Genomic DNA, 23,109 nt, shown 5'->3' on the forward strand with positions numbered 1-23,109 from the left:
GCTACCCCACCGCCCTCAAACAGCAAGAAAACGGGCAGAGAAGAATGATGAAAATATAACAATGTTTTCACTAATTGTGTGATTTATTTCATGAACTTTCGATCACTTGATGAAAGTCTTTTTAACAATCCAGGTTGAGTCGCTTTGCTTGGGAAACAATATTTTAATAAAATTAATTTTAATTTTAATGTAGACAAAGAAAAGTCAAATTGGCCTGGAGTGGGCATTTCTTGCACACAGGAAAATGCTTTATATGAAAGACAGTCGGACAGATAGACAGACAGTTTATTTACATGTGGCCAAAAGGCCAATAATACACAGCAAAGTGCAACAGCATGTTAGGCACTGACAGTTTATTTGTATATATGGCTAAAGTCAAGTAGTAAAGAGAAAAGTGTGACATGGAAGGCACTGAAAGACAATTTTATTCGCATATGTTCCCAAAAGACCTATAGGACATCACGTATACAACACCATCGCACTGTACAATCACATCGCAGATTCATCAACAATAGGAAAAGGAGGCGTTGGTTTTTTGGATAAATGACAAGAGCTTTGTTCAACAACCTGACTTCAAACATCTGGTCTGAAGGGAGTCCGTACTTTCTATTTCACAAGTGACCGGTGCCAGCTGCAAGATTAAGAATTTTACATAATGCAGAAAAGAGTACCGTCGTTATTTTATGAGCAATGAAATACTTTTGTCAAAATGAAAGATACTATGATTCGAAAGAGCTCCAAACCAGTTTTGAGGGGAACATTTCTTTGAGAGGCGTTTAGAATATGGATCAGTAAGGAAGGCTAACAAGATATGGATGGACAACTTCTTTATTACAATAAAATAATAAAAATAATATTTTATTACAATAAAGAAGTTGTTCATCCATATATCGTTCTCCATCCTTAAGTGGAAAATGTTCAAACATCTACCAGTGAAAAAGCTGGGACTGAATATTCTTAACAATAAAAAGACGTAATATATGAAAAACTTTCGGTTGGTGTTTCTGGTAATCAAATCAATGGAGAAATTAAAATGCTTGCAGATGGTATCGGAATTCAACTCTTTGTTTAACATGGTGATAATCCAGACTCGTGAATAGTTTACGAGTTCAATCGGACCGTCGCTGCGATTTTCAAAGAATTCACTCGCACGTAGATGTGCGAGCTTTGCAGAGAAAGAAATAAGCAAGCTATTCATAAAAGTTTAAACGTATAATACATTAGGCAACAATAAGAGCGGAGTTTTATATCATTTCTCCGATATATCTATTCTAGGGATTTTAACAATAGTTGATGGCCTTGAAGCAAACACAAGCGATTCTAGAGCAGCATCATAGCGCATCCAGGGTCTGAAGGGCGCTGTTGAGGTTTCCCACATCACTTGTCAGGCCGGATTTTGACCTTGAGCATGATTGGTTTCTTGGGGTTCAATATGCCTGTGTGTACAGTGACGTCGTCCATTCCGACGGATGCCTGAAATAACAAACAGTTTAATAGCCTCCCGAACGAATTTAACCAGGAAGATTACAAATACTGACGGAAAAAATCAACGGCTCTTTATGTAAAGTTCAATAATAGTGATATATTTTAAGTGCATGATACATGTGTTTAATAGAAGCAGAGCACAGTGACCGTCAGGGCCAGTAGGTGTTCATGGAAACAAACAAACGAACCCTCTAAACACCAAAACAGACTGAGTTTGGTTTTACGCCGCTTTTAGCAATATTCCAGCAACATCCTCTAAACACCAAAACAAACAATTTTCGTTCACTGTTGTTTCACGTACACATTACATGGGTTACAGAAAAACAATTCTAACCCGGATCTTCACGGGTAAATACTTCTGTCCCTTAAGTGGTAGTCGTATACAAAAGGACCATGTCTGTTTATGTCATGTATTGTAAAGGATTCCGGCATTGCCACAAAGGTCAGCAAGTACGTCCAGTCTTAATGGCTCGACAGGTCATTTTCATGGGATTTAAACTAACCTTTTTCATCTGAACCGACGACACGGAGGAAGCATGGTATCTATCCCTTATAGTGGACTCACCAAGGTGTCCTCCGTTGCCACAAATTGGATCTTTTTGAGAATCCGACCAAGCGCCATCTTCATCTCCACCTGTGCAAGCCTCATTCCCACACACTGACGGGGACCATGACCGAAGGGGAGATAACTCATGGGGTCCATTTCAGACTTCCGTTCCCATCTAAATTGAGAAATAGTGCATTATGAGCTGAACATTTGTAACTACTGTGTTGAACAAGTCTCCTGCACACGAAACCCACGATTCGTCCATTCAAAGAGCAGTAAAAAAGTAAACAAAAGCAATCCTGAAAGGATGAACTATGAACACTTTTTGTGTCCTGTCAGGTCATTATTCCATGACAGACCCGCAAGAGTAGATTATTGAAATTTCTACTCTCCATATCTATATTCTTGAAGGGATAGGAAACGGGAAAAGCGAGTGAGTTTAGTTCTACGCCGCACTCAGCAATATTCCAGCTATATGGCGGCGGCCCGTAAATAATAAAGTCTGGACCAGACAATTCAGTGATCCAGAGCATGAGCATCAATCTATACAATTGGGATACGACTGCATGTGTCAACCAAGTCAGCGAACCGGACCGCCTGATCCCGTTAGTCGCCTCTTACGGCAAGCCAAATGGTGAGTGAGTGAGTGAGTATGAATATCACGGTGATGGACACCAAAATTGGGTTCACGGGGTGATGGTACCTACCTGTCAGGCTTGAAGCTATCGGGGTCAGGGTATATATCACCATCCCTGTGTATCGCGAAGGTAGGGATGTGGACAGCACAGCCCTTGGGGAACGTGAAACCCGTAATGGTAACAGTCTCCGTTACGCTACGTCCTAATCTGTAACATTGGGTATGGAGAGTTGGAGTACTTGCGTTTACTGTGAGGTTAGGGATATCCCACTATTAAGATATGGTGACAGTGAGTGAGTGAGTATAGTTTTACGCCGCTTTTAGAAATATTCCAGCAACATCACGGGACACCAGAAATGGGCTTCACACATTGTACCCATGTAGGGAATCGAAACCGGATCTTCGGCGTGACAAGCCAACGTTTTAACTTCTAGGCTACCCCACCGCCCTATAGTGACAGTGAAGAGAGCGTCTGCTGAAGGTTTTGTTAATTTTTTTTAGTATGATATTAGCCAAACAGGAACTTGTGGCTATGATGTAATAGAGCTATGATATTCTAAGGGATTGTTGGATATACAGAGTTTGCACTAACACGGATTTATACCTTTGACATACCACATACCATCCTCTACAGTCAGGGATATTATTGTGTCAATACCTGTTTATAGCGTTTAGCTTTCAGGTAGAGTACAGAGGGCAAAGAATTCAATGTCAGTGTGTTAAATTTGTGAAGCATGCATGTAACATAATTGGTCCTATCTGATTCTATACACGAACAAGTGAGACTGGTAAGACCTGGATCACATTTGCCTACGTAATCTACGATTTCCCGTACGATGTTTTAGGCATCGTGGGCAACCGCGGGCTACGACGTTTCAGTTAACATTGTCTACGGGGATAGCGCGATTTCTTTGGGGACAGGCGGTGGCGAACCTGCATGGAGGCTGCACAGAGATCGTACGTAAACCGTGCGATTTCCGTATGGTCTCCGCAGTTACTTGCACGGACATCGTACGGAGCCCTGCGGAGGCTGAGCAGAGATCGTACGGTGATCGTGCAGTTGCCGTGCAATTGTTTGGAACTAAAAGATCGTGCGGCTTGTGCGCGATGCCATCTACGGGCTACAGGCTTACGATTTTTCCAAATTTGTCAAATTCGCTGTTTGACAAAATCGTAGAGGCTACGGTACCCGTAGAATCGTGCAATAATCGTACGGCCTCCGCCTGCTGCCGCACGGTGACCGCACGGAAATAGAGCTCCAGGCACAAAACATGTGGAGTGGCATTTCACGTAGGTAACACATCCCCGTGTGTCTCACCCAGATACAACAGGATACAGTCTGAGAGTCTCCATGATCACGTGATCCAAGTATTTCAGGCCGCCAATATTGTCATAGTCTGGGGTTTTCTGAAACACAAATGTCCAATATCAGAACACATGTGAATATTTAAATACTTGTGATGGTTAAAACGTCTTTAGCCCAAGGATTGGTAAAATGTAGCGGTTGGTCCTGAAGTCAGGTACACAAAATGCCATGTCACAAATTCTGTAAGGATTGAGTGAGTTTAGTTTTACGACGCTTTTAGCAATATTTCAGCAATATCACTGCTGCGACACTAGAAATGGGCTTCACACAATGTACCTATGTGGGAAACGGAACCCGGGCCTTCGACGTGACGAGCGAACGCTTTAACCACTAGGCTATCCCACCGGCCCAATTCTATAAGGAAATGGTTGGTGTATTGTAAGTAGCAGGATGCGGGGTCATCCCAGAGATGAGTAAGTGAGTGAGTTTGGTTTTATGTCGCCTTCAGCAATATTTCAGCAATATCAAGACGGGGACACCAGAAATGGGCTTCACATAGTGTACCCATGCGGGGAATCGAACCCGGTCGCTTTAACCATTAGGCTCCCCAACCGTCCCCATCCATAGATGCCATCCTTATCTTTTCAGTGGGTTAGCCTCTTTGGGCATGTAGACAATACAAGCTTCTGACAAGAAGGTCCATTGGTCGGACTCATGGTTGCTACATGAACATCTGGTTGTCTACTGCTATACGATACCAAGGATTTGAGGACACCTGCACTAGAGGTCGCGAAAGGTAAACATTCTCATCAGCTAACAAGCATCGAGACTAATGTTTTAAATGTTTTAGCTGTTTGCAGTTTCTAGCCCGGGGGTGATTTTTGTACCGAGAGAGGCCAAAAGGTTTGAACACATCTTCTGATGTCAAATGGCCTCACGAATCCCCCCAAATCAATCAAATCAAAGCTGTGGCTTTAGCCCACTAGGGGGCGCTGAAGTGAATGACTCAGCATTTGTTTCAGGTAAACTGATGCATCATTCCAAATGACACTTCCCAACTATAAATACTCAGTATTTGACCCACAGTGGTTGCAAAGTGAAGAAGAAAGATCAATGTCTAATTTCACAATATAAAATGTTTAACAGAAAGGTATGTAGAACAATTACATATCGTTTTTCTTCTTAGATTTATGATTTTTTGTCATTCTACACCCTGAAGTTCAGTGTAATGAAACGAAAATGTAATATAATATGGTACTAAAGTCTTATAAATATGTAAAAATGTGCAAGGAATAAAAATATATCAATAAAATTCATATGCCACTAAGTGTTTTATCTAAGAAAGAAAAAGTAAGGGTAATTCTAAAAAATTACTTAAGGGGAGATAAATCCGTAAATAAAGTTTTCAGAAATTGCTTTTCAGCCTACACTACACGTAGTTAGACACATTCTAAAAGTGTAATACATCACCAACAGTACAAAACTGGTCATCAGGCAAGTGAAACACACATGCACACAAACCGTTTGACTTTAGAAGTAGATAGAAGCAACAGAACCCTTTTGACATCAGTAAGAAATCTCTGCTAAAAAAGCAGAGTCGATTGTATAATGGTAACTATATCCTGTAATAGTAGTTGAAGAAGTTAATTCTGATTTGTCACATTCATAATTTTGTATTTCTGTCTGAATGTATTGGACTCCTCATCATTGCCAGTATCAGAGTCAGGGCATCTTCTCACCTTGATCCTCATCTGATTCTTCAGGGTCTGGAAATGTGCTACTCATTTTTCTTGTGACGCATATAGGGGTGGTGTGGTAGGCTAGTGGTCCAAGTATTTGCTCGAAGACCTAAGTTCGATTCCACATACGGGTACAGTGTGTGAAGAACATTGCCGGTGTCCCTCGCCATGATATTGCTGGAATTTCGCTAAATGTGGAGTATAACAAAACCACATTCATACCATCCAAGTTGAAAAATTCCATCCTCCAACTTCAATCCATTTCCTTCTGGTCTGAACTTTAATTGACCATTCTTCCACATACTTGAAACATAATTGGTTCTCTTGACCTTTTGAACTAACGATACTCGACAAGGAAGAATGACAGCAGCATCTGTTACTTTTGATTTGTCTAAAGGACCAAGGCCTGTTGCTGGAACATATCTCTGTTTGAACAAGCTATGGCAAGCATCTTGGACACTGAGCAGGCCTGGTTATGTATACAACGGACACACAAACAGTTCACATCCTGAAGCAGCATGTGAAGGTACCTCCTCGGTGATTCCTAGACATGCACTTGCCAAGTTAGCTGTGCAGATAAGTCATAGGAACTTCAATGATTCAACAATATCTCTGTTTTGGCCTTTTCACATATCAATGGCATACTCTGCCTGAATCGACTATATTTTGGATGGGTCAGGTGGACCTCATAAACTGACAGAGATTGGTGTTCTTTCATGTGGATCCTTGACTGGTCTACATTCGATGTAAAGATTTGCATCCAATACTATCTGTTGCATTTGGAAACTTTACTTCAAGAAATTCTGCTCTGAATACTCTGTTTCTCAAAACGTCATTACAGAATCGGAGACTTTCTGGATCTGCATCAGAAAGGACTCTGATAGAGCTGTTGGAATTAGAGGAGGTTACTGAATTTCTCAAAGTTCATGAATGAGACACGACCTGGAACTCATGGCAAAACAGCCCAATACTGGATGATGTACATGCAATGGTCAATCTGTAACGAAATATACATACTCAGCAGAGCTAGTAGAACAGTGATTTTGCACTGTTCACTTACTGCTCAGGACAATTGTATCCATTGTCATTTCCAGTTAAACAGTCACAATTATGCATGCTGGATGACAAGATAGCTCAATCTCCTGAACACTGACAAGACACATGCTGGTGCAAGACAAATCCTGTGGAATTTCAGTAAATAAACAAACAACCAAGTATTTTGCAAGAGTATGGCTCGGGTATGGCCAGTGTATATGGCCCGGGAACAGACTGTGAATGTAGATGCTGCATCCAGACACATAGACATCATCTCATCCTTCAGTTAGTGAAGGAGTGCAAATCACCATGAATGAAAGGGATCATGAAGATGTTGAGAAACCTGCCACTGCAACTGAAAGTTACCTGAACCCTTTCACAATAGCTCATCTGAACACACATCTGTACTGTATTTCAACGGGAAAACCACCAGCAGAAGATGATGCAGATGATCTTGTTAACTGTGAAAAATGGTGCAAGGAATTTTCAGATTGCTGTTTTATCTGAACAGGTTCAGTTTGATAAACCAATCCCAAGAAGCAGGATTCAGAATTTCGCTGCTGGAGCTCTTAAAGTCAACATTCAGACTAAAGACAGGAAACTGAAGAACTTTAGTGTTCTTATCTGTTTGGCTGACTTTTATACCTTGTCAAATTGATCTCGCTGAAGTATTCCATTTCCTTCTTAAACCTCTTCCACTTCCACTTGGTCAAATGGAGGGTTCAATGAATAAGACACACACGTCCAGACTGACGAGAGTTTTGAATGAAAAGGTAAAAGACATACACTTCCCAGATAACATAGATGTGTGTGTCATTGATGGAATGTCTGTCATCCAGTCTCTTACAAACCTTCCTTCGAGATATGAAGACATTTCCAAATTCATCCGACAGATTCTCTGCAAACATGGAACTTGAGTAGAATTTGTGTGATACTTCTGCAAGTCCATCAATAACGTACATTGATCAAAGAGAGCGTGGACCTACTGCTGAAGGCACGGTAGTCAATGGTCCAGGTCAGAACAGGCCTTCCAACTTACCAAGTGCTATAAATCATCCTTCTTCAGATGTTTGGCAGATGAATGGATAGGTGACACATATATAGTCCGTTTGATTTCATTTGAGACCGATGAATTGCTCACTAACACAAAATATAATAATTGCAACAAAACCAAATTTTGCACAATCACATGAAATCGACACCAACTCTGATGATTTGTCTCATAATTTTGCTCACCCGAATAAAAGTTGTTTAACAAACGATTAGTTTGTTGTCACATACCACTATTTTTTACGAGGGGAACCACTTGCTGGTATATTGTACCCATATAGGGAACTGAACACGGGTCTTCCGTGTGACGAACGAACCTTTTAACCACTAAGCACTATATGTCTAAGTATCTATCTATCTATCTAACTATCTATCTATCTATCTATCTACCTTATGCGTCCCTGGCGTTGTCGTTTGAAGTAAATTGTGATGCTCTCTTCAGGAACTCTTATAAAGAGGAAGTTGAATTCATAAGTAATTTTGTTTCGACTTAACATCTCAGCTAACTTGTGTGCACGTGAGTTGGTCAAGAAAACAATCTTGTTTAAAAATTACACACATCTCCCAAAACCGAATCGATCTCTTCCGTGAGCCGCTTTTGTACATCCGGGTTCTTTGCCAGGAGTAGGCAACAAAATGGAGGGTGTTGGCAGTTGTTTCGTATCCAGCAATGAAGAATAACAAAGCCTGACCTATTATTTCGTCGTTGGTCATTTCTGGAAAGGATACAAATATTGCCTTAGCACAATAGCATATTCGGGGGTGTGTTTAACACAAAGCTCAACATATGTTTTAGAGCTATATGGAATATGTTTAAGGCCATGCTACTGGTTGAACAAGATATGAAATTAGTGGAACACTTTCAAGATGAACATGCTGTTAATATATTACATGATGAGTTTCAGTATATTTGAACAACTTCTATAGTTGTTTAACATAGTCTTTGAAAAACGAATCTAGCTGACTTTTTGTCATTCGAAAAATTATTAACGTAAAACGTATTCGCTAATAACAAAAGAAACAAACTTTTTTTCTGAGATCCACCTTGAGTGTCAGTCCCATCATCCTCTGCGTCCATCAGAAGTTGAAAGAAGTCTTGTCTTTTCATCTGCAACAGAAGCAGGGAAAGTTGATTCTCTTAATAAACTCACACACATCAACACCACATGTCTTAGACATAATAATTACAGTTTCAAAGATTATGAATGAGTGAGTGAGTTTAGTTTTACGCCGCACCCAGCAATATTCCAGCTATATGGCGGCGGTCTGTAAATAATCCAGTCTGGACCAGACAATCCAGTGATCAACAGCATGAGCATCGATCTGCGCAACTGGGAACCGATGACATGTGTCTATCAAATCAGCGAGCCTGACCACCCGATCCCGTTAGTCGCCTCTTACGACAAGCATGGGTTACTGAAGGCCAAATTTCTAACCCGGACATTCACGGGACTCAAAGGTTATGAAAGAAAACAATCTGGTAAAAGGAATTGATAGTTTGGTGGTAGATGCAATTATTTATAATGCAAATGAAAATTTCAATTTGGCCGTTTTGATGAGTACTTCAATGATATAAAGACGTACAAGCTATTGCGAAAAAGGAAATGGGTTATCAAGGTTCCAGTGTGAGTGAGTATGGTTTTAATCCGCTTTTTAGCAATGTTTCAGCAATATCACGGCGGGAACACCAAAAGCTGTTGGCTTCCATTGTTTAGCCTCCATCTTTATTACTTTTGTTGATATTACATGTACATGTATAGGCTCTGTGCCTCATATCATCCACTCACCTGATGAAGGAGTGAGGATATACTCTGAAACGTGTTCCGCATAAGAGAGAAGTAAACATCCATAAAACTATCTTCCTTGAGTGTATCCCTTCTAAATGCCATTCAAAGACTGGAGTTCTTCTGGTTAATGCACACTCGGAAACATCAGATTCCATCCCCATCTCTTAGGTACCTACCTTCCTTCCTTCAAATTAACCTTCCGTTGTTCAATCATTTCATTCAGAACCTTCGTGAAGAACTTAAGAGTGCTCCTTGAAAACGAGCTCACACCTAGGGCTCTGAACAAGGGGTGAGGGCGGGAAACATCACTGGAAATGTAAATTCAAATTTAACAGCAATTATTCAATAACACAATTAAAATGACGAGCTTACAAGGCCACTGGAGTTGCTTGTGGTGAATCATCATTGTAAACGCTATAAAATAGATTTTGGGGATACTTTTATATTTGTTCCCAAATATTTATTCAGCGAATTCCTGTTTTGTTCTTGATATCACACTTTGTATTTTTAGATATTTTGGGGGAAAACACTGCGAAGGTATCTGAGAGAAATTTTCAAAGAATGTGTCGTAAGATATGTCATTACTTAAAATCATTATAGTAGTGAGTGAGTATGGTTTTACGCCGCTTTTAACAATATTCCAGCAATATCGTGGCGAGGAACGCCAAAAGTAGGCATCACACATTGTACCCATGTGGGGAATCGAATCCGGTCTTTAGCATGACGAGCGGAAGTTTTAACCACTAGGATACATCACCCCCAATACATTTGTGAACTGTGGATCTTGGATTTCAAACAGTCCAGACGTACGCTGCCGTTGTACATTCCGTAGATACATGATCAAACGTCCCATATCCTGAGCTACGACTAGACGAAACCACAATTAGCACAACACACTATTCACTTACTAGCAATCACGACGAGAGGGTTTTGGTTTCCTTCCCCAAAGAACTTCTTTGCCTCTTCAACGAAAGCAGTTTTGAAGTCACTTTGGGAATCCACTTCGATCCCAAAAGCTGTGCTTGATATGGCGTCCATTGTGAATGCACCAAAGTAGCTGGAACGGAGTAGATATATTTCATTGTGCTTTCCTTACAACACAAAATACACACCTCGTGACGTCACTACGCCATGGAATCGTAGCAAGCCGGGATCGCTCTCTGATTTTTATTGACAGACGTCAGTGTATGCCAGTTGCGTAGATCGATGCTCATGCTGTTGGTCACTGGATTGTCTGGTCCAGACTCGATCGCTTGCAAGGGATTGGTTGTTTACAAGGCACCCTTCAATAACCGGGAAAGCGCAATGTACCCGGTGTTTTACCACGCTTACAAGGAGGCCGTTTCGATGCATAAGCTCCGGCTGCGTGAATGGATTTATTAAATATAACACAAGGATGGGCGTGGGCTGCGCGCCCTCTGCTAGTAGTTTACTCCCATATATATTTTATACAAACATAGATACATGACTGTTAGAAAAGGTCAAAAGGTCATCCAAACTGATAAATAGTTCCCGATTTTCTGGCGAAATGTTACTTTCATGTGTTTGTTTGTTGTTTAACACATCACTCAGAGATATTCCAGCTACATGACGGCAGTCTGTACATTAGCGAGCAGTGACCAATAGCATGAATATCGATCTACGCAAATGGGATACGATGACGTGTCAACCAAGTCAGCCAGTCTGACCACCATGGTCACACAGAAGGTAAACGTGTTCATGAAGCACTCTGCTGTCAGAGGTTAAGACTGATGACCCCAAATATATGAGAAGTCAGATGTTGTGTCGTTAATGATATTGAACTATTTGGACACGAGTGTTGTTACACTACACCTAGATATGAGAGAGTTGGGTTTCACGCCGGTTTGAGCAATATTCCAGCAATATCACGGCGGGGGCCACCAGAAATGGGCTTCACACGTTGTACCCATGTTGGCAATCGAAAGCCTGAACCGCTAGGCTACCCCACCACCCCGCCTAGATATGACATGATAAATACATGGTTGAGAGAAGTAAAGACTTACCGTTTGACATCAATACTTTGGTTTGATGCTGCCGCCTTAACAAAGTTATTTGTAAGTATACAGGCGCATTGATCTATTCGGTCGCACATCTGAAATACAATTTCAGAAAATACTTGTAAAATATTCGTTTCTCTTCACGTACTGAAACAAAATCGGGAATAAATTCATAACTGAAAGTATTCTTACCAGGCGAAGTTTGGAGCCACTAAATGTTGGCGTTACAATATTCCTGATTCGTTTCCAGTTGGTGCCTTTCTCAAGGAAGAGACTTTGTCCACTGGGTAGTTGTCTAGGGTCAATATTCTGTAAGGTTATCAAACATTCTGTATGTAAAAGTGAGTATGTGATGATTCCATTCACGATGCGTTCTGATGTGATGAATCGAACACGGGTCTACTGCGTGACGAGCGAACGCTTTAACCACTAGGCTAACCCCGCCGCCACAAGAGAGAGAGAGAGAGACAGAGACAGAGAGAGAGAGAGAGAGAGAGGAGAAAAATTACTCATCCGTTCGTTAAATTATTGAAACAGAATTAATGATGATACGTAACTAGAGGGAGAGAGGGAGAGAGAGAGAGAGAGAGAGAGAGAGAGAGAGAGAGAGAGAGAGAGAGAGAGAGAGAGAGAGAGAGAGAGAGAGAGAGAGAGAGAGAGAGAGAGAGAGAGCTCAGATAAGGATATACTGACTGTTCTGTCTGTAAAGTGCTGGAAACCTTTGATCAAGATCTCTTTGCAATTTCCGGTCCGTCACAGTGATCATCGGTAGTCCACCAAGAAAACCCTTTGAAAGGCAACATCACATCGTATGGTGCTTCTTTAGGCTTAATATTGAGTAGGTGAATGAGAAGATTTCAGTATGATCGATCAATATCACCCTAAACAGACAATCTTGACCGTTGCTCTCACCATCGACCACAGGTTTATCTTGACAAGCCTCGATTATTCAAAGGCCTTCGCAATGAAGCTGGCCTATTGAGCGGTTTCAAATAAACAAATAAAACACAATACATACATTATAATACACGAACAAGTGGTGGTACAACTGAAAGAGAACAACACGTCATGGGTGGCTTTATTTCGTCTAAAAATAATGAGCAAGGGAGAGAGTAGAGTTTAAGGCCATTTTGAGCGCTGTCATTATCTCTGTTATTAAGGGCATAGTCGATGCTTGTGTAAATCGATAGCTTGATAGTCTGACTGACTGAGTTTGGATTTTACGCCGCTTTTAGCAATATTCCAGCAACATCACGGCGGGGGACACCAGAAATGGGCTTCAGACATTGTACCATGTGGATATTCGAACCTGGGTCTTCGGCGTGACGAGCCAAAGCTTTAACCACTGGGCTAACCCATCGCCCCAGATTGATAGTCACAAAAGCACAAATACTGGAATAACTAAGCGTAATCCATGGCATTTTCAACAGGGCTGCAATGGTCCCATTCCGTTAGAATATAAACCTAAAGGTGTAACACCGAAAGAGGACATACCCGAATACTTTACCATACTTTTCCCAGTCTTTGTTGTTCGGACCCTGTAACAAGGAGGAGTAAGCTTAGTTTTATGCCGATTTTAGCAATATTCCAGGAATATCACGGTGGGGTACACCAGAAATGGGCTTCACACATTGTACCCATGTGGAGAATCGAACCTGGCCTTCGGCGTGACTGACGAGCGAACGCTTTAACCACTCAGGCTAAACACACAACACAAACAAACAACACACACACACACACACACACACACACACACACACACACACACACACCTCGGGCGAATAATATTCACAACCTTAATTTTGAAGACGGTCTAATCGAGATTAAACTATGATCTCACCTTTAGAACAAACTGATGGAAGTTCCTGATATAAATCACAGGCTCCGGACCAGGAATACCAGCATCCTTGAACAAACGGTTCTTCTTCTTTCCATATCTGAACATAATGTAAGACACATGCAGATAACAAGGTTAGGGATTGCCAAGCCAGCTGCAATATCATACTTCATTTTACGAAAATGATTTGTACTTTTGAAACAAATATCCATCGAATATTAGTAACAAACTTTTTTCATAAGAAGGTAAACGTTAAGAGGTTGTATATTTATAATATTAATTTTAGGTCTTAATTCAGATGAACTTATCTCACAGTGGGTAAATTAGATAAACATTACAACAGAAACTTAAATTACAGATATTAGATCCTTTATGTGTGGGGCCATAAGAAAGGAGTTTAGTCAACTATTTCTTTCTTATTATAAAACAGTCCATGTTTATTTGAAGATATATTTGTACTGACTTCAATATGATTTCCAATAAAGCGTCATACCAAAAGACGTTAAAATATGGTACTTGTTGGTCCCTGCCTGCCGATCGGCATTAATGGGTACATACAACAAAGACTGGTGGGCTCTGGAGTCAATATGTGTCTGAGTGGGGTATTCATGTATAAATGCGACATGGTATCTCAGTGAGCACTAGAAAACCAGCACAGATACACACTCATTCGCGTCGTCATACGGGCACCCAATTGCGCAGATCAATGGTCATGATGTTGATCACTGGATTGTCTGGTACTGACTCGATTATTTACGGACCGCCGCCATATGGCTGGAATATTGCTGACTGCGACGTAAAACTAAACTCACTTATTCATATGAGCGAAATATTCTTAAGGTGCGACGTTAAACCCCATTTCACCTCACCTCACCTCACTTCCAAATAACATCTGAATCAAGAAAAAATAACACAAATCAAGCATTCACAATTCACATCCCTTCACTCCCTTTGGGCTTTAAACTGTGCAGTTTGTCTCCACTTTATTCCCTCACAAACACACCCTCCCCACCACCCTCTACATTTCATTTTACACAATAAACGGGGCATTTTCTTCTAGAATACGATGTCCCATAAATATATTAATGAAAAAGGAAGAAACTGATTCACTAAAGTACATTTATTGACATTGTACCTTTCTCACTTTCACAATTTGAGGCAAAATGCATCCGTGCATTTGATATAACCCTTTGACATTTCTTGACACGCTAACGGCCTTGACCTTGTCAAAACATGCCTGTCTTGCCAATGTGGGGCTGTCTTAGAAGGAATGGTATCCTGTCAATATTCATTAAAGCTCATAAGTGAATCAGTTATCCAATAATTTTACTTACGCATAAATCAGAAACAAAACCGCTATCCACAGAATCCATGTTGGAGAGATATCAACACAGCCGAGTATCTCCATCAGGAAGTGTATCCAGGCAAGTCGTACTTTTCCGAGAAAAACAACAACCCTGAAACAACGAAGAACAGTGTCCTAGTGCTGGTTCCCGATCAACAAAGTGCCGCTAGTGTCGTTCAGTGAACGTTTGGTTGCGCTCTGCAGGCTGATGCCTGATCTGCTGGGTTAAATCAGGAGACTATATAAGGTAGATTATCCCTGGTTAAATGCACCCCTGTGCAATCTGAGCGATAATGGCTCGGCTCGCTCTTAGGGATTGTATCAAAATGGTTTATGGAAATTGTATCAAAACGGTTTAAGTACAGGTTGATCAGTGCTTGATGACCCAGACGCGACTTGACACCAAAGTCCGAGTGATCTAACGTATTTAAACATTGGCAATATCACAAAAATGTTCAGAATTTCTGTAAAATAAAACATTTCTGGTGAAATCAGCGAAACGATGTCTTTACTTCACGTGGACTTTGGTCGGAGGGCCACCCCAAACAGACTACATGTAGTTGTATCATTGTATAAACGCATTCCGGGGATCATAGAGCAGTGCGTGTAGACCTAAACGAGGACTATCAAACCGTAAAGCAAGAACTTGCCGACTGAATCATTTTCTACACGAATTCAGCGGGTTATTGAAGTCTGACAGCAGCCCTTAACCGGATTGTCGGGACATAAAGCACGAAATGGACGTGCATTGTTTGGCGAAGCATTTGATAAAACATGGGGCGAGGTTCAGTTCTGTCGCTGATAAGAGAAATGACAGTCAAACAAGTCAGACAAATTAATACCTTCTACACGAAGTGCTTAACGTGAAAAAGTGGCTGAAATACAACTGAAGTCTATATCATTAGCAGCAGTGTTGATGTTATAGAACAGTCAAAAAATGTTGGATGGTACAGAATCACCCCCAACAAGGTCAATCTTGGATCTTGTATCTTGTGTAAAAGTAAAAGCGTTCGTAACGTTACGACCTGTCGTAACTCTATAGCTTATCACAGGCTTCCAAATGTCGTAGCTCTACAAACGGTTTGTGGATCGAGACTCTGGATATGAAGATAACGGAATATTGATTCTCGAGTTTGAAGCGACAGTCGGTCCGATGTAATTACTATATGTGTATGGGTTCCAAACCTCGCAATACCTTACGTAAGAATGGCAAGATCATCCCGCTTAGTCTGTCTGTTGTGTCTGAGTGTTAAAGGTACAAAGGCAGTGTGGTTGACTGTACTGTCGGAAATGCTAGAAAAATGCTTTTTGACTTAATTTAAAATTCAGAGGTATTACAGTTACTTAAATAACAAATATCACTTTAAGAAACATCTACCTAATGTAGACCGAGAGAATAAATTTTGAGACATGCCCTAAAATGTGTTTTTACTTATGAAAATACCAAAACTTAGAAAAATAACCGGTAGTGGGACGTTATTTGATACAAACATTAACTGCCTGTGTTACGTCATTAGCATGCACGGTATCGACAGGTGAAATTGACACCTGAGCACACGCTCGGGGGAGGGGTCATCTCAATAGATGTTTTCTTCAAAATGTTGAATATGTGTATGTATAGTATACGTATTGGTTATGTAAGGGACCATGTGTGTATGTTTGTTTGTTTTAAAATAAACATACGAATTACAGTACATTGGAAAGAATCCTATCACTTGTGTTATCTTATCGATTGATTGTAGAAATGTGCAACGTTTTAATAGATGTTTTGCATGTCAACGGTATATTTCATTGCAAAATATGGATGTAATTCGGTCAGTTTAATCTAGTTGTGAACATTGGCCAAAGATTTAACGAAGTCACTTGTGTAGCTGCTTTAGAATATATATATTCTTCTTCTCCTAAAGTTTGTTGACCGCCCGTGTAAGTACTCCCTTGTCAAAGTTGTCAAGGATGGTTTTACGTCCCGGTTTCGCTTTTGAGACGGTCCCTGTCTTGTCTGATTTGTTTAAAATATTGTAAACTTGTTGGTAAGACATACCAACAGCTCTACAAGTTCTGAAATAAACCCTTTCTAAACTAATGAAAGGTTTACCTCTGTCTTTTCAAGCACAGTAAAACTTATAAACCTTTGCAACAATCGACTACAAATAGTTGGCCATAGTGGACGCTGTGATAAAGATGTGCATGCATGACGGGAAACTTATTTATCAAGACTTAACATTTATATTAATATTTCTTCAATAAAGAAACGATAATTAAGTAAAGTAACACAAAAATTCAACATTTATGTGTTAAAGAAAACGTTGATTCATATTTTTTTACACCACCTGTATTATTAGCATAAATGTAAAGACTATTTTAGATTTCTGTTGTTGAACTCTGAAAAAATCCTTAGTTGTTGTTTTGGTACCATATTCTCTCCTGTAAACTGCCCTTTAAATGCATGGGAATGTTAAATCAATTGAAATAAAAAAATTAGGTACACTAAAGGCGAGTTGATATATTGACAACATAGTACATTTATCACCTTTATCAAAGTTTTAAGGCTAAAATGCAGTTTTCTAGCATTTCCCACAGTACTTTAAGTACACTATAAAGAGTTACAATTCACACCAGTACGGCTGGTCAACTGTACTAATGCTGTCCTATTTTTCAGGCTTCTACAGTAATCGCTCTTCTACAGTAACTGCCCAACGTGTGCAACTCCTTGTAGATCTGGGTTAGATTTGGTCTTAAGCAACCCATGCTTGTCATAAGAGGCGATTAATGGGATCGGGTGGTCTGGCTCGTTGATGTGGTTGACATCGATTCTCATTATGTTGATCTCGGGAGTGTCTGGTCGAGACTCGATTATTTACAGACCGCCACCACCACGATAACACCAGCCTACACGTTGTTTGAGCTGTACAGTAGTATCTTAATCGGAACAATGTCAAGCGTTTCCCTGACCCGTAAGATCCCTCATTTGTTCCCCACCTACCACCCCATACTTCACCACACACTAAATACGTCTGGGGTGAAATGGAGCGACGCTTACGACGTCATCCGAATACTCAACAACGCTACAAGATTTCAGCCAAATCCTTCCACGGATATGGAATGATCTTCCCCAGGATGTTCATGGACGTTAAGTGGCTTCAATGAGGCTCTCAGTGAAAAGGTTGGAAACAGTCGCTACTGACCGTGTGAACTCCCTCTTGTGTAGTGGCGCTTGTTCATAAGCCAGATGGGCCTTGGGGTTGCCACGTGGTCACAGCGTTCGCTCGGGATGCCGAAGGCCCGGGTTCGAATCTTCACGTGGGTACAATGGGAAACTAATATTTGGTGTCTCCCGCCGTGATATTGCTGGAGTATTGCTAAATGCGTCGTGAAACTAAATTCACTCACTCATATACCAGATGCGCTGTTCTTATGGACTGTTGATCGTTACCGTACCTTGAATCATTTGTCTTTCCTTGTAATATCATTTAATTCGCGGCACTGAAAGGTTAACATTAATTCTGTTTGTTGTTTGTGTGTCACAAAAACTTTGGAAATTGAGTATATAAACACATTTGACACCTCTACAGATCCTTCTCAATTTTGTTTAATGATAGGGTTTGTCATTGGCTCAATGTTCTGATATTTAAGGTCATTAAATATGAAGTAGTTTTCTGGTTACTAAATGAAATTTATCATAACTAGACGAATACATAATAAAATATTTTCAATAAATGGTTGTGTGCGAGGGTGAAGGCCGCTACTGAGCAGTTCTAGCCGGGTAAGTGAAGCGCCAGGGCAAGAAACCAGGCTGAACCCTTTAGCCCACTGCACAGCTTAAATACAAGTAAAACGTTCTGTCACGATCAGGTAAGCAATAGTTGCTCGGATAACATGGGTTTGTTTGGGTTTTTTTACACAATCCAGACAAAACCTTTGGTGTCTAATCGCTTATAGCATCAAGTACTTGTCTCACCTATACTTAAAACCTTTTGATACAATTATCCCAAGGACCTTGCAAACCATATTATCGCTCAGATTACACTCGGTACATTTTACCAGGGAGAATAGAAGACGTGGATAATCCCTGATTTAACCCAGCAGGTCAGGTGTATCCACCAACAGGCGCAGCGGCACTGCTGCAGTTTTGGGTTCGTGAATCATCACTCTCAGGCCTGTCACCTCGGGGTTGTTTAAGTAGCCGATTGGTTTTCTTGGATACTTTTCCTGATAGAGATACTCGGATGTGTTGACATCTCTCCAACATGGATTCTGTGGATATCGGTTTTGTTTCTGATTTATGAGTAAATAAAATTATTGGATCACTTATATACTAATGAGATTTACTGACAAATGTTCTGGGCTGGGGTAGTCATGGGCCGGGGTAGTCTCTGGTTTTGAAAAGGAATTAGGAAATGGTAACTTTACAGTTCATGATTTGGATGAAACACCCCAGTTTGAAGTCGTGTTGCATCTTATACATATTGGTATAGCTATACGTACATTGTGTGCATGTACGCAACATGTATTTAACATGCGTAGAGTGAGTTGGGTTTTACGCCGCTTTTTAGCAATATTCCAGCAGTATATGGTCTCTGTTTAATAGAAAGGGATATGTGTTCATCTACGCTAGTGCACAATACCTACGCATGCTCTATTCATGTGTTTGTAATAAGCCTAGGGCCTGTCACAACAAATATAAGGACTGATAATATGATACAGGCTATTTTTGCCCAAGAGATCTGCAAAATGATACTCACTGAAACATACATAGAAGATGGGAACTTTGTCATCCCTTAACGTGACCCACACCATGTTACTGATGGGACGTCTTAATACATGGGGAGTATTGCTGACTGCGGCGACACACACCATTCACTCACTCGACAAGGGGCGGTCGGGTGCGTAGCTTAGTGGGTACAGCGTTTGGTCGTCACGCCGAAGTCCCGGGTTCAGTTTTCCAATGGGTACAATGCGTGAAGCCCACATCTTATGTCACCCGCCGTGATATTACTGGAATGTTGATAAAAGCGGCGTAAAACCATTCTCACTCTCTCACCTACTCACCTGACACTGTGGGGTGGCAAGGATATTCACGTCGAGATCAATTTTCAAAGCTCTTATATTAGCAACGTGACCCGTGTGTTTGTGTGTGTGTGCCATCGGAGGCATGTGTCAGTGGCTACGCGTGCTACTCCGGTTAAGTTTAAGTTGGTTTCGATCAATCCATATGCTTGTCATGAGAGGCGACTAACGTTTTGAGACACTCCCCTTTTCGCTATCTTGCGAGCGAATCTCCCAGGGAAGAGCAAACGGGACCAACCAAACTCTGTCTTGAGCGCGGAACCCGAATTTTATCTGACATGACATTGGATGCACGTCACTGAGTGGATCCCAATAACGTCAGTTTATGATTCGTGAATCACCAAGAGCAGACTGAACTCGGTGTTGTTTTGGAAGCCCATTGTTTTCCTGGAGACACTTCCTGATGGAGATACTCGGCTGTGTTGACATCTCTCAACATGGATTCTGTGGATATCGGTTTTGTTCCTGATTTATGTGTAAGTAAAATTATTGGATAACTGATCCACTAATAAGATTTGTTGACTATTGTCAGGGTAACACACCGTCGTAAAAAACAAGACAGAAAATAGAGGGACGACCTGCACTGCCGTATATAATGTCAGAAGGTGAAGGCCGTTTTGCTGCATTCAGATTTTAGAAAGGGGCATTTCATAAGCACCTACTTAAGTTTTCTTCAAACTGTTGACGTTACTTTTAGATTTGTTTGATTGTTGTTTAACGCCGCACACATATTTATTCCAGCTATACGACGGTGGTCTGTAAATAATTGTGCCTGGACCAGACAATCTAGTGAACAATATCATGCGTGTCGATCTACGCAATGGGATACGATGTCATGTGTCAACCAAGTCAGTGAGCCTGACCACCCAATTCCGTTTCTCGCTTCTTACGAAAACCATGGGGTTGATGCCACTTCTAATCCGGATCTCTTTTATGTTCAGATATGGAAAGAAGAGGAACCGTTTGTTCAAGGATACTGGTATTCCTGGTCCGGAGCCTGTGATTTATATTGGGAACTTCCATCAAATGATTCAGCACGTGAGCTCAAGTTTAATCTCAAACATACCTTCTTAGAAAAGAACAATAAGGTTCGTCGTTCACTTTGACTTAAAACCCCTAGATTGCATCAAAAGTAAAACTCTCTCGGATATATAAGTATGATATTCCTATTCTGAATATGTTAGAGAACATGAATAAATTTGTATGCTGAGTCATCAACACAAAATTATCCCCAAAACATCCGTGACATCAAACTACTTTTGTTCGGGATGTAATATGTGATACATGTCTCGACAAAATACAATACAGGCCATTTTGACATTTTCACCTGTATGTTGATGATTGTCAATGTTTTCATTTGAAACATACATATCAAAGATGGCATCTTGTTACAGGGTCGGGGACGGTGGGATAGCCTAGTGGTTAAAGCGTTCGCTCGTCACGCTGAAGACCCGGGTTCGATTCCCCACATGGGTACAATGTGTGAAGCCCATATTCTGGTGTCCCCGCCGAGATATTGCTGGAATAATGTTAAAAGCGGCTTAAAAGCATACTCACTCCTTTGTTACAGGGTCTGGACTTTGACAACAAGCACTTCAAACAGTATGGTAAAGTATACGGGTATGTAGATCCGTCGGGCTTATCTCCCCTTTGTTTATATCATACATAAACGGGAGTATGACAGAGACTTTGAGAATGTCATATGTTCCAAGTAACCACCATTTGTGCATGCATGATTGTTATTCTTAATTTGTCTGTTTGGTTCTCTCTCTTAACACTCGGCAATACTCCAGCCATATGGCGGCGGCCGGATTTAATCCAGTCGGGGTGGGGGCAGCCTAGAGGTTAAAGCGTTCGCTCGTCACTCTGAAGATCCGGGTTCGATTCCCCATATGGGTACAATGTGTGAAGCCCATTTCTGGTGTTCCCTGCTGGAATATCACTAAAAGCGACGTATTACCACACTCACTGTCATTGTAATCCAGTCTGGACCAGACAATCTGGTGATCGATATTATGAAGAACTTTCCAATTCCTCGAGGTATTCATCATCATCATATCCATATTACGTATGAAACCCACAGACCCATATACATATACAATTTTATTCTGCATATGTTCACAAAGGCCTATAGGACATCACGTATACAACACCATCGCACTGTACAATCACATCGCACATTCATCAACAATAAGAAAAGGCAGCGGGTTTGGTTTTTATAAATAACAAGAGCTTTGTTCAACAACCTGACTTCAAACATCTGGTCTGAAGGGAGTCCGTACTTTCTATTTCACAAGTGATCGGTGTCAGCTGCAAGATTAAGAATTTTACATGATGCAGGAAAGAGTACCCCTCGTTATTTTATGAGCAATGAAATACTTTTGTCAAAACGAAAGATGCTAGTACTATGATTCGAAAGAGCTCCAAACCAGATTTGAGGGGAACATTTCTTTGAGAGGCATTAAGAAGATGGATCAGTAAAGAAGGCTAACAATAAAGAAGTTGTTCGTCCATATATCGATCTCCTTCCTTGAGTGGAAAATGTTCAAACATCTACCAGTGAAAAAGCTTGGACTGAATATTCTTAACATTAAAAAACGATATATATGGAAAACTTTTGTTGGTGTTTCTGATAATCAAATCAATGGAGAAATCAAAATACTAGCAGATGGTATCGAAAATTCAACTCCTTGTTCGCATTCAACAAAACTAAATCTTCCGATTATTCTTGTATTTGTTCCGCATTCAACAAAATAAGACGACTTTTGTCTCCTTTGATTTCATTGTAATGGGTTTTTTCATTCTCATATTTGAGGGCCTTTTTGCCAATCAAACAATCAAGATGATGACCAACACAACTTCAGTTGCGCAGCAGGAAGAGCAGTGAGTGCGTGAGAATAGTTTTACGCCGCTCTTAGCAACATTCCACGGCGGGCTTCACCATTGGGCTTCACACATTTTACCCAAGTGAGGAGTCGAACCTGGGTCTTCAGCATGACGAGCGAACGCATTAACCACTAGGCTTCCCCACATGAAGAGTAAGGTCATGGTGACGCATCCTTGCGGAACACCTCTGTTCACTTTGAACAATCTGAAACCTCTTGGTCTGAAAACTAGTAATCTATACAAACAAATATTTAATTGATCTTTAGTCGCTCCGTCGCTGCGATTTTCAAAGAATTCACTCGCACGTAGATTAATTTTATCAAAATATTGTTTCCCCAAGCAAAGCGACTCCTTAACCTGAATTGTTTGA

The 23,109-nt window shown here is 40.8% G+C and overlaps 2 protein-coding genes and 1 long non-coding RNA gene across 4 annotated transcripts in view; 1 reads left to right on the plus strand and 2 right to left on the minus strand.

The window, feature by feature from the left end:
- The window catches only part of LOC124282778 (cytochrome P450 3A5-like), a 51,312-nt gene extending 36,295 nt beyond the window's left edge, over positions 1 to 15,017 (minus strand). Inside the window, exons 1-3 of the mRNA XM_046718807.1 lie at positions 14,776 to 15,017; positions 13,445 to 13,541; positions 13,099 to 13,142 (exon numbers count right to left, since the gene is read on the minus strand). Coding sequence (XP_046574763.1) covers positions 13,099 to 13,142; positions 13,445 to 13,541; positions 14,776 to 14,849 — 215 coding nt within the window. The 5' untranslated portion in view covers positions 14,850 to 15,017. The remainder of the gene's footprint in view (positions 1 to 13,098; positions 13,143 to 13,444; positions 13,542 to 14,775) is intronic.
- Positions 268 to 10,632, minus strand: LOC124282780 (cytochrome P450 3A12-like). Of its 2 annotated transcripts, XM_046718809.1 has the most exons (9): positions 10,495 to 10,632; positions 9,764 to 9,894; positions 8,826 to 8,909; positions 8,719 to 8,720; positions 8,359 to 8,515; positions 3,988 to 4,076; positions 2,740 to 2,877; positions 2,051 to 2,207; positions 268 to 1,473 (listed from the first exon to the last, which is right to left on the minus strand). In XM_046718809.1, the coding sequence occupies exons 3-9, from the start codon at positions 8,862 to 8,864 to the stop codon at positions 1,378 to 1,380; spliced, it is 678 nt and encodes a 225-aa protein (XP_046574765.1). In that variant the 5' UTR covers positions 8,865 to 8,909; positions 9,764 to 9,894; positions 10,495 to 10,632; the 3' UTR covers positions 268 to 1,377. The 2 variants fall into 2 exon arrangements, with proteins under 2 accessions (XP_046574765.1, XP_046574766.1); XM_046718810.1 differs by lacking the exons at positions 8,719 to 8,720; positions 9,764 to 9,894; positions 10,495 to 10,632 and having other exon boundaries at positions 8,826 to 8,913.
- Positions 15,018 to 19,002: 3,985 nt separating the features above from the next.
- LOC124282785 lies at positions 19,003 to 21,520 on the plus strand. Its single transcript, XR_006900236.1, has 3 exons — positions 19,003 to 19,072; positions 20,795 to 20,891; positions 21,424 to 21,520. It is a non-coding gene; the product is annotated as an uncharacterized LOC124282785 (long non-coding RNA).
- The last annotated feature ends 1,589 nt before the right edge of the window (positions 21,521 to 23,109 follow it).

This window comes from Haliotis rubra, unplaced genomic scaffold (genome assembly GCF_003918875.1).
Source record: "Haliotis rubra isolate DU_JTF1 unplaced genomic scaffold, ASM391887v1 Scf303, whole genome shotgun sequence".
NCBI classification, from domain to species: domain Eukaryota; kingdom Metazoa; phylum Mollusca; class Gastropoda; order Lepetellida; family Haliotidae; genus Haliotis; species Haliotis rubra.

Coding starts and splice junctions, on each gene's coding strand:
- LOC124282780 (XM_046718809.1), bottom strand. CDS start 8,864: ATGATGGGACTGACACTCAAGGTGGATCTCAGAAAAAAA. Junction 4,077..8,358: donor TCGATTCGGTTTTGGGAGAT/GTGTGTAATTTT, acceptor TTTGTGTTTCAG/AAAACCCCAGACTATGACAA. Junction 2,878..3,987: donor CTGTATCCTGTTGTATCTGG/GTGAGACACACG, acceptor CCAATGTTACAG/ATTAGGACGTAGCGTAACGG.